Raw genomic sequence first — 12,194 nt, forward strand, 5'->3', positions numbered from 1 at the left:
CTCAGACTATTCACGGAAGTTCTGACGCTGACCATGAAGAGCCAATATATTGACCATCTAGGGCCTAGAGTGAAATCACTGGGAAGAAACTGATGCTGGGAAAGATTGAGGGAAGGAAGAGAAGGGAATGCCAGAGGGTGAGATGGCTGCAAAGCATCACTGACTCAAAAGTCATGGGTTTGAGTAAACTGGTGATTTGAAAGGCAGGGGAACCCAGGGTTCTTGCTGTACATGGAGTCACAAAGAGTCAGACAAGACTGAGTGGCTGAAGAACATCAAAAAAGTGGTATTGGCAGTGCTTGGGAGACTTTGTCATTATACATGGGATGAAAAGTGAGACTGAGGACAATTAGAAAGAACACAACTCTTGTCGGTTTCCTTGTTTTCCACCCTCAAAATATTCTTCTCACAACATCTCTTGAGAGCTTTCCAGAGAAGGAGAATCCCTGGGGAGTCATGTGGTATCCTGAGATGGAAACCGTACCGTATATGCCACTTGGATCTACAACCTTGGTCTTAGGCAGAAGCAGGCATTGTCTCTAAATATGTGCTAGAGCTGCCCATCTTCTGATGGGTTAACAGTTATGGTTTGTGATCTTAAGAATGGGATGAGAGGTAAACAAACTTACAGTTCTCAATCCAACTCTGTAATCCTGGGAGAAGCATCTTTGACTTGTGTATCCTAGTCGCCCTTAGGAATGCTTACAAGCGGTTACATTACTGAGCAGGGATGTAGGCAGGAAACTGGATCCATTTTGACGTTACCGCTCGCCTTCTCTGTGAATAGACCATTCCTCTTCTCTTAATGTCACAGTTTTTGTCTTCAGATGAAGGTTGAGCATTGTGGAAGTGTGTGAATGCATGTGAAATCCCCATAAAACTGAAGACAGGGAGTACACAGTTTTCCTATTTGAGTCAGATCTCAAAGACGTTTAGCTTTACAGATCCGCACTATCAATGCATCTCAAATATTCATAAAATTCTCATGTGATGATTGTCACACAGATTTGAGACCAGAAGACCTGTATAGTCAGCTGCTTAGTAGTGTGGTGGGGCTTGGACATTTCAGGTTTTATGTAAGAAGAATGTGAGCCATGTTATAACTTCCTTTTACTTTAACTGTCTATCACATCCACTTGGGAAGGGGGAAGGGGACTTCCACCATGTGGGAAGAGAATTCCAGGTTTCGTCCTTAGTTTCATTTGATGCCTAAGAGTGTTCATTACTGGTGAGTGTGCAGCCTCCTATAGGAAGGTCGTATCCTATTACAGAAAGGCCTGGTTGAAACTCCAGGCCTCTACATGGCCTTCTTGAGTACTGCCGTATTAGAGGGTGGGTGTTTTGTTATTGCCAGACATCATAGATACCTAAGGTCCCACTCATCTTTTGCTGGGTTGATTGGGAGAGTACCATAGTTTTTAACTATGTTTGGGCGGAGTAGCTTGGTTATTATTGAAATGCTTTCAACCTTTGACGCATCCGTTTGTCTTGCACTTTGAAAAGAGAAAGAAGAGTTTTGAATGGGTAGTTTAATTTGTGCCTGGCTGTATTTTTTTTGTTTGTTTGTTTTTTGTTTTTTTTTTTATAAATTTATTTATTTTAGTTGGGGGCTAATTACTTTACAATATTGTAATAGTTTTTGCCATACATTGACATGAATCAGCCATGGGTTTCCATGTGTTCCCCTTCCTGGACCCCCCACCCACCTCCCTCCCCATCCCATCCTTCTGGATCATCCCATTGCCCCGGCCCTGAGCCCTTGTCACATGCATCGAACATGGAATGGTGTTCTGTTTCACATATGATAATATACATGTTTCAATGCTATTCTCCCAGAACGTCCCACCCTCACCTTCTCCCTCAGAGTCCATAAAATTGTTCCATGCATCTGTGTCTCTTATTCTGTCTCGCATAAAGGGTTATCGTTACCATCTTTCATATTCCATATATATGCATTAGTATACTGTATTGTTGTTTTTCTTTCTGGCTTACTTCACTCTGTATAATGGGCTCCAGTTTCATCCATTTCAGTAGAACCGATTCAAATGTATTTTTTTTAATGGCTGAGTAATATTCCATTGTGTATATGTACCACAGCTTCCTCATCCATTCGTCTGCTGATGGACATCTAGGTTGCTTCCATGTCCTGGCTATTGTAAACAGTGCTGCGATGAACATTGGGGTACACGCGTCCCTTTCAATTCTCGTTTCCTGGGTGTATATGCCCAGCAGTGGGATTGCTGGGTCATATGGCAGTTCTATTCCCAGTTTTTTAAGGAATCTCCACACTGTTCTCCATAGTGGCTGTACTAGTTTGCATTCCCACCAACAGTGTAAGAGGGTTCCCTTTTCTCCACACCCTCTCCAGCATTTATTGCTTGTAGACTTTTGGATAGCAGCCATTCTGACTGGTGTGAAATGATACCTCATTGTGGTTTTGATTTGCATTTCTCTAATAATGAGTGATGTTTAGCATCTTTTCATGTGTTTGTTAGCCATCTGTATGTCTTCTTTGGAGAAATGTCTGTTTAGTTCTTTGGCCCATTTTTTGATTGGGTCGTGTATTTTTCTGGAATTCAGCTGCAGAAGTTGCTTGTATATTTTTGATATTAATTGTTTGTCTGTTGCTTCATTTGCTATTATTTTCTCCCATTCTGAAGGCTGTCTTTTCACCTTGTTTATAGTTTCCTTTGTTGTGCAAAAGCTTTTAATTTTAATTCGGTCCCATTTGTTTATTTTTGCTTTTATTTCCAATATTCTGGGAGGTGGGTCATGGAGGATCCTGCTGTGATTTATGTCGGAGAGTGTTTTGCCTATGTTTTCCTCTAGGAGTTTTATTGTTTCCGGTCTTATGTTTAGATCTTTAATCCATTTTGAGTTTATTTTTGTGTACGGTGTTAGGAAGTGTTCTAGTTTCATTCTTTTACAAGTGGTTGACCAGTTTTCCCAGCACCACTTGTTAAAGAGACTGTCTTTTCTCCATTGTATATTCTTGCCTCCCTTGTCGAAGATAAGGTGTCCATAGGTGCGTGGGTTTATCTCTGGGCTTTCTATTTTGTTCCATTGATCTATATTTCTATCTTTGTGCCAGTACCATGCTGTCTTGATGACTGTGGCTTTGTAGTAGAGCCTGAAGTCAGGCAGATTGATTCCTCCAGTTCCATTCTTCTTCCTCAAGATTGCTTTGGCTATTCGAGGTTTCTTATATTTCCATACGAATTGTGAGATGATTTGTTCCAGTTCTGTGAAAAATACCATTGGTAGCTTGAATGAACTGTTTCTTCAGCTGAAATTTCTAACATAAAAGTCCAAAAGAGAGACCAGACATACACTCACAAACACATTCTTAATCTGATGCACACACACGCAAGCACAGTCACGATCTTGTATGCTTAAACACAATTACAAAAAGAAAAGAAAACCCAAGGACTCACTGGAGGACACCTATGAACTTCCCAAAGTTTCTCTGATACTTGTCTCTAGGCTTAATTTTGGAAATCATTTTCTACTTGAATGATATGTCTCTAGCGACATTTTAAATCAGAATGCTTTAAAAGATATACCTTTGTTGTGCATTCCATGGGATCTTAAAGTACTTTGCATGTAAGACTATTCTGTGATTTGCTAAAATGAAAATAATTTGTAGGGTAACAATAGTGAAGTCATATTGAGCTATTTAGGCCCTGCAGTTACACATTTGCTTGTTCCACTATAAGCACCCAATTTCATCCTCTGATCTTCTCCCATCAATTTTTCTACTTCTTGTCTCAATCTTCTGTGTTTAACTCACTGCGTTAACTCACTTGAATTTTTGTTCTCACTTTTACTATTTTAGGCACAAATTATAAAATAAATAAGTACGGGAAAGAACACTGAACTCATGTATAATATTTCCCTACTGTATTGAGATACTTTCTCTATAAGCTTTTGAGAATTAAAGGTACTGATATGTTAAAGCCATATGGGAATTGATCACCAAGGTAATGCATCATGTAACCAGGCTTCCCGTGGTAGGACAATTGAGGTACAATTTAATACTATGTTTTCAGGAGGGAACAAAAACAGTAGCTTTCCCACATAATATATTGCATGTCCTTATCCATGCCTTTTCCAAGTTACCACAGAGCACTAAGGGAAATAATCCTATTCTTTTTGAGAGGGACCTGCCCCTCAAAGCAGAACAGGAAAAGAAGATCAAAGGGAGTGAGCAGGAATAATCAGTACACGGCAATGAAATAGAAGATGTGATTGCTTTTAAGGTGCTATTTCTCAAAGCATGCAAATTTGGCTCCATAGTAAGATGCCTGAAATCGAAAACCAGACCATTGGACTTTGCGCTTGAAAGGATAACTAAGGACACCGATTTCAATAACTCTTACAATTGCTGCAAAATGCTTACCTCTCTAAAGTATAGTGTTCTCAGCCAAATTTAATGAAAGTTTTCAGTGAAAGAAAAAGCGTGTGCTGTTTGGACACCTCCCTTATCTACACAAATAGCCCACAGCTTTCACTCTGCATTAGCCCCAAACATGAGAACGGTGAACTTAACTTGGTGTTGTCCTATGTGGGTTACCATACCAAAACAGGGCCATGACTTGATATTGCTACTACTGTCTAAAGAAATGGCCACAAAGTGGAGATTGCCAAGATTTCTAGGTAGTGTTCATGACAGTCTGGGGGGTCCAACTGGCAGACACTCTGCTCATCGTATTTCATTGTGAACTATGTGAAGGATCAGCCATTGATTTTGATCCCTCCTTACTCCATGACTTTTCTAGAGAATTAAAATGAATGATTCTTTTTTGTTTGTTTGTTTTTTTCATAAATATCTCTATAACTACTACTGAATTTTAGGGAACTGGGGCCTGAAACAACATGACTAGTATGGGTTCTTATAGACTGTAAACTTCATGAGAGCAGCAATCATTTTATAATTTGAATTCCCACATTTGACATTCATGAACATATAAGATATATATTTATCAACCGGGAAAAGATTCTCAGTAAGTAGGAAAGGTCAATTATGATAATAGTGCAGGTTATAGGATGTTGTTGAGTAATGTATATAGCATTTGATTCGTGGTTACATTTCCTTGTTGATAATTCAGTAAGTACACGTTTTAGCTGATGTGAAAGATACACAAAGAAAAGAGGGTAGACCCCAAACACATTGAAGACCTGATATCCGTGCTCACCTTGGTAGGAGGGCGAACAGAGGTTCCTTCCAACCCCAAGAAAGAGTTGAGGCAAAGTTGTGAGAAGGGGCTTAGCACATCTGAAAGCAGTGTGTGTGATTGTAGCTCCAGAAGCACGGTGTAAGAGAATGGTACTGAAACTACTACGGAAAACAAATATCATGTCTTCAAAGAACTTGTTAACCATCCTGAGGTGCTGCAATCACCAGAGGAATTTATTTTGTCTCTGAGGGAACAGATAAGCAAAATCTAAATATGCATTAGGAAATATAGGGTGGAATCATGGTGGCAGGAAATAAAGGTACGCCTTAAGGAGAGCAGAGCTAAAATGACCCTATACAGTACCACTTGTAAAATACCTATCTTGTGCTGGCCATGGTCCAGTCACTGATTATGTCCTGTAATCGTTGGTATCACAGTGATGGTATAACGGTTCTCCTAATTTTGGACATGCTACAATATTTATATTTTCAAGTATGAAATGAATTTCTAGAATGAAGACAATCTCCTGTCTTATGTCTTAAGACTCTGCTGCTGCTAAGTCACTTCAGTTGTGTGCAACTCTGTGCGACCCTATGGACAGCAGCCCACCAGGAGCCCCTTTCCACGGAATTCTCCAGGCAAGAATACTGGAGCGGGGCACCATTTCCTTCTCTATCTTAAGACTCTACCGATACGTAATAGAATATCATGTAACTGTGAATGCACTAAGGTTCGTACTGTGTAGGTGCACTTGTTGTGATTTTATTTGTATGTGTTCCTTCACCCGTACCATCCTCATTTACACACCCATTCATTTCAGCAGGGATGATTTCCCAAATCACTTTACATCCATTACCTCTTTTCCCTTTGTTCTCATTTTCTTGCTTAGAAACAATAGGCTAGGTGCCATTTACCTAGGATGCCTAACGGATGTTTTCTTGAACTGAAGAGTTTATAAAAGAGTGCAGAGAAATAGCCAGACATTGAAATAAAGCCTTAATTTACTCTTCATTGCTTCAAAATAGAAAACAAAACTGTGCAGAGGAACGTGTAACTTTATTGTTCAAATACAAGAATTGTGGGTATTTGTTGACATCTCCCAACGTAAATTTTAATCTTCATTAGGTTCCATAAGCTGATACTTATTTGATAGGTCAGTTTTAATTAGCATGGTTTTCACATAAGGAATATCGTTGATGAATTGACTTGAAAGAGAGGAGGTGGGTGTATAAGCGATCGTTGGCACTGGGGACCTTGAGTTGCCTCTCTGTTGCTGGTTAGGAAGAGGACTGTCATGGGCTGACATATCGCTATACCTGTCTGGAAATGTAGAAGGCTCCACCATCAGTCCAAAAGAACTGCTCCATAATGGAGATACGATGTGGTTCTGAGAAGTAGATGTAGCGGTAGTAGCAAAGTCCTCAACGTGGCCATTTGCTTGAGTGTAGGTGCTATGGAAGTGCCAATTAAAAATGCTCAACTGGTTTAAAACAGCAGGTTGATCTACCACGTTCTGTTCTCTTTGTCTACCTGATATTGATGGGGAAGGAAAGTCACGTGGAAATAGGGCGCTTGTTTTAGGGACTATCTGGCTGGTATAAGTCTTTTGTGGGAAAGGCACACTTAAACTGGTGGAAGCTGAAAATGGACTCTCTCCACTAGTTTCAGCATGAAAACCAGAGTTACGATCATCTATGTTGACCCTTGCTTTAACATGCTTCTTCTCGTAATCTGGAACTAGTGAAGATTTCGGAAACACATTGCTAATCCCAACTCTTCTTTTCATTCTTCCTAAAAGTTGGGGATAGCCTCTTTTGAAATTTGGATTATGGTAGATCTGTAACTAAAATCAAAGGATACAATTATTTAGTTTTTTATAAACGAAGGTAAAACTGACAAGCAAAGTTAAACTATAAAAATGTATTCCTTTAATGATGCCAATTAAATAGAATCAAAGACAACACCTCCATTAGTAGTTTTAACACCTTACATGTTAGAAACAAGTATGCTCCTCAACTAAAAAATATGTTGTATATATACAGTAAATACCACTTAAAGTAGCTTGAGGACATGTATCTGATTTCAAGTTGCTAGGAGAGTGTATTAAGTATCAAATATTTTAACCTCCAGCTGTTCTCAACTTCAAAAAATAAAACGTGTTCAACAGTTTGCTACCTCAATTTTAAATTCGGTTTTTGCTACATATGTGAACATGCTTTCTAAGTCACATGATTTAATCTTACATATTGACAGTAAGTGGAAATTTTGGATTACCTTGCTCAAAACAGAGACATTGTTTTCTTCTTCCAGAAAGTCAGGGAGTGAAGCAGATCTTTGAAAAGTTTGTCGCTTTTTAATAAACCCATAAAGTTTAAGCTGGCTAACTAAACTTTTCATACTATCAGTTTCAAATATTCTGAAAGGGGCCTTTCTTTCCAAGACTTCTTTCTTGAAGAGTTCTTCGTTGATCACTATAGAAGTGCCACTCTCATCCCACCAAATAGATTCAAACTGATCACTTTCAACTATAGTCCAGAGTTTTTGTGGAAAAGTGAGGGAAAGAAAATCATTCCACTCATTTCTTTCAGAGACAGAACATGTGTAGTGTGGCCTTTTTATCCCAGCTTCCTTAGACAAAGCCTGAAAAGCATATTCTTCAATCATAGATCTCAAAACTGAGTCCCCAGTAAGTGTGTAATCACACGAAGACGATCCAATGGAGGTTTTGGAACCACTTGATACATCTTTACGAAGCACATCTTGAATTTCTGAAGGAATGTGTGCCATCTCAGAGAGATCTTTCTTCAGATACTTTTCTCATTTGTCTGACTTTACACACTCCAACTTCAAGTGCTGCTTGGCTGGCGTACAGAGATAAACTCTCAAGACCATCAGCATGGTTCTCAAAGTCAAAAGCTGTGATATCACAAAGTCACTGGTCTCCTAGCAATTGAAGAGTAGCTCTGACATCATAAAGTCACTGGTCTTCTAGCAATTGAAGGGCAATGTTCAACCAGTGTTTACTTCTACATCAACTTAAAATAAAGGCTGCTTGCATAAACAGTAACCAAAAACATGAAACCTGCAAAATGTCATTGCTAAAGAATTTTTACACAGAAAAATCACATCAATAAGTCTACTTGGTTCCTGAAATAAAAGTGATTGATCACCCTTCTATACACATATTCTTAACATTCAGGACTGTTACCAAACCAAACATGGGTCTGCTCACTTCTATGCAATGAAGTCAATCAACTGACTGTGGGTTTCAGTGAAAGCAAGTGTAGTGTTTATTTTATGACCTTGCACAGAAGTGTTTATATTATGCAGAGTAAAATAGTCAGGTACGGAAATAAAGACTCATTTTACTCTTAATTATTCCAAAATAGAAATTGGCCCTATGAAGATGAATATGTAACTTTTTTCTTCAAATAAGAAAATTGTAGGAATTTGTTGACATCTCCCAACATTAATTTTACACTTTGGTATCCTCCATAATCCAACACCTATTTGGTACATCAGTTGTATTAGGACAGTTTTCAAATAACAAAGATGGTTGATGAGTGGATCTTGAAAGAGAAGCAGCAGATGTATCAGGGATCTTTGGCACTGGAAAAACTAAATTGCCTGACTGTCGTAGTTTAGGAAAAGGACGGTCATGGGCTGACATATTACCATACCAACCTGGAAAGGTAGAAGGCTCCACCCTCGGTCCAAACTAACTGTTCTGTAATGGACATAAGTTGCGGTACGGAGAAACAGAAGTAGACATAGCTGCAAAATTTTCACTAGAGCCATTTGATTTAGTGCAGCTGCTATGTGAAATCCCATGACAAATGCTCAAGCTAGATTGTGGGATGGGGAGGGAGATGGGAGGTTATATATGTGCCTCTATGGTTGATTTATTTTGAATTCTGACAGAATACAGCAAAATTCTGTAAAGCAATTTCTCTTCAATTAAAACAACAACAACAACACCTAAAGCAGCTGCAGATTGATGTATCACAGTATGCTCCTGTGGTCTAACTGATATTTACGATGGAGAAGAGAAATCATTTCAAGTTGGGGCACTTGTTTCAGCAGCTATCTGGATGGTAGAAGGCTTTCGTATGAATGGCACATTTAAACTTGTGCAGGCTGAAAATACACTCTGTCCTCAAGTTTCAGGATGAAAGTCAGAGTTTTGATCATCCACATTACCCCTTGCTTTAACATGCTTCTTCTTATTACCTCGGACTAATGAAGATACTGTAGAGACATCTATTCCCAACTCTTCTTTTCACTCTTCAACAAATGCTAAAGGATCTTCTCTAGGCAGGAAACACAGAAAGGTTGTATAAACTCGAACCCCAAACAGCAAATCAAATGGCAACAGGATCATACTTATCAACAGTTACCTTAACTGTAAATGGGTCGAGTGCCCCAACCAAAAGGCAAAGACTAGCTGAAAGGATACACAAACAAGACCACTGTTTATGTTGTCTACAACAGACCCACCTCCAAACAAGGGGCACATACAGACTGAAAGTGAAGGGCTGGAAAAAAAGTATTCCAAGCAAATCGAGACCAGAAGAAAGCAGGAGTAGCAATACACATATCAGACAAAATAGACTTTAAAATAAAGCCTGTGAAAAGACACAAAGAGGGACACTACATAATGATCAAAACATCAATCCGAGAAGAAGATATAACGATTATAAATACATATGCACCCAACATAGGAGAACCACAATATGTAAGGCAAAGGCTAACAAGCATGAAAGGGAAATTAACGATAACACAGTCATAGTGGAAGACTTTGCTACCCCACTCACACCTATGGATAGATCAAGTAAATGGAAAATTAACAAGGAAATACAAACTTTGAATGATACTATGGACCAGTTAGACATAATTGATATCGATACGACATTTCACCACAAAACAATGGGTTTCACCTTTTACTCAAGTACGTATGGAAACTTCTCCAGGACAGATCACATCCTCGGCCATAAGTCCAGCTTTGGTAGATTCAAAAAACCTTGAAATCATTCCAAGCATAATTTCTGACCAAACAATGGGTTTCACCTTTTTCTCAAGTACATATGGAAACTTCTCCAGGACTGATCACATCCTCAGCCATAAGTCCGGCCTTGGTAGATTCAAAAAACCTTCAAATCATTCCAAGCATATTTTCTGACCACAGTACACTGAGACTAGATGTCAACTGCAAGAGAAACACTATTTAAAATTCAAACATATGAAGGCTGAACACCACACTGCTAAATAAGCAACAAATCGCAGAGGAAATCCAAAAAGATATCAAAATATGCATAGAAACAAATGAAAATGAAAACGCAACAACCCAAAACCTATGGGACGCTGTAGAATGAGTGCAAAGGCAAAGGTTCATAGCAAAAGCGGCTTACCTCAAGAAAGAAGAACCAAGTCAAACAAATAACCTAACTCTACACCTAAAGCAACTAGAGAAGGAAGAATTCAAGAACCCCAGGCTTAGTAGAAGGAAAGAAATCATATAATAGAGCAGAAATAAATGTAAAAGCAACAAATGAGACCGGAGCAAAAATCAACAAAGCTAAAAGCTGGTTCTTTGAGAAGATATATAAAATTGACAAACCATTAGCCGGACTCATCAAGAAACAAAGGGAGAAGAATCAAATCAACAAAATTAGAAATGAAAATGGAGAGTTCACAACAGACAACACAGAAATACAAAGGATCATAAGAGACTACTATCAACCACTATATGCCAATAAAATGGACAACTTGGAAGAAGTGGGCAAATTCTTAGAAAAGTACAACTTCTGAAAACTGAACCAGGAAGAAAAACAAAATCCTAACAAACCCATCACAAGCACGGAAATTGAAAGGGTAATCAGTAATCTTCCAGCAAACAGAAGCCCAGGACCAGACGGCTTCACAGCTGGATTCTACCAAAAATTGAGAGAAGAGCTAATACCTATCATACTCAAATGCTTCCAGGAAATTGCAGAGGAGGGGAAACTTCCAAACTCATTCTATGAGGCCACCATCACCCTAATACCAAAACCAGACAAAGATGCCACGAAAATAAACAAATAAATACATAAATAAATAAATAAATAAATATAACCACAGGGCAATATCACTGATGAACATAGATGCAAAAATCCTTTACAAAATTCTAGCAAGCAGAATCAAACAACATACTAAAACAATCATACATCATGACCAAGTGGGCTTTATCCCAGGGATGCAAGGATTCTTCAATATTCACAAACTAATCAACATAATACACCACATTAACAAATTGAAAAATAAAAATCATGTGCTTATCTCAATAGATGCAGAGAAACCCTTGGACAAAATTCAACATCCATTTATCACCAAAACCCTCCAGAAAGCAGGCATAGAAGGAACAAATCTCAACATAATAAAAGATATATACGACAAACCCACAGCAAACATTATCCTCAATGGTGAAAAATTGAAAGCAATGCCCCTAAAGTAAGGATCAGTACAATGGTGCCCACTCTCACCACTCCTATTCAACATAGTTTTGGGAGTTTTGGCCACAGCGATCAGAGCAGAAAAAGAAATAAAAGGAACCCGGATTGGAAAAGTAGAAGTAAAACACTCACTGTTTGCAGATGCCATCATCTTCTACAGAGAAAATCCTAAACACTCCACCAGAAAATTACTAGAGCTAATCAATGAATATAGTAAAGTTGCAGGAAACAAAATGAACACGCAGAAATCCCTTGCATTCCTATACACTAACAAGGAGAAAACTGAAAGAAAACTTAAAGAAACAATTCCATTCACCACTCCAATGAAAACAATAAAATACTGAGGAATATATCTACCTAAAGAAACAAAAGACCTATATATACATACAGAAAACTATAAAACACTGGTGAAAGAAGTCAAACAGGACACAAATAGATGGAGGAATATACCATGTTCATGGATTGAAAGAATCAATATAGTGAAAATGAGTATACTACCCAAAGCAATCTATAGATTCAATGCAATCCC

At 38.5% G+C, this 12,194-nt stretch overlaps 1 protein-coding gene across 1 annotated transcript; it reads right to left on the reverse strand.

Annotated features, from left to right (window-relative positions):
• Positions 1–6,214: 6,214 nt before the first annotated feature.
• LOC145537649 (heat shock transcription factor, Y-linked-like) lies at positions 6,215–8,097 on the reverse strand. The gene is made up of 2 exons (XM_081568507.1): positions 7,452–8,097; positions 6,215–7,020 (listed from the first exon to the last, which is right to left on the reverse strand). Exons 1-2 carry the CDS (start codon positions 7,962–7,964, stop codon positions 6,289–6,291), a joined length of 1,245 nt encoding a protein of 414 aa, XP_081424633.1. The 5' UTR covers positions 7,965–8,097; the 3' UTR covers positions 6,215–6,288.
• Between the last annotated feature and the right edge of the window lie 4,097 nt (positions 8,098–12,194).

This window comes from Giraffa tippelskirchi, chromosome Y (assembly GCF_054371585.1).
Source record: "Giraffa tippelskirchi isolate mGirTip1 chromosome Y, T2T-mGirTip1v1.2.pri, whole genome shotgun sequence".
NCBI lineage: Eukaryota > Metazoa > Chordata > Mammalia > Artiodactyla > Giraffidae > Giraffa > Giraffa tippelskirchi.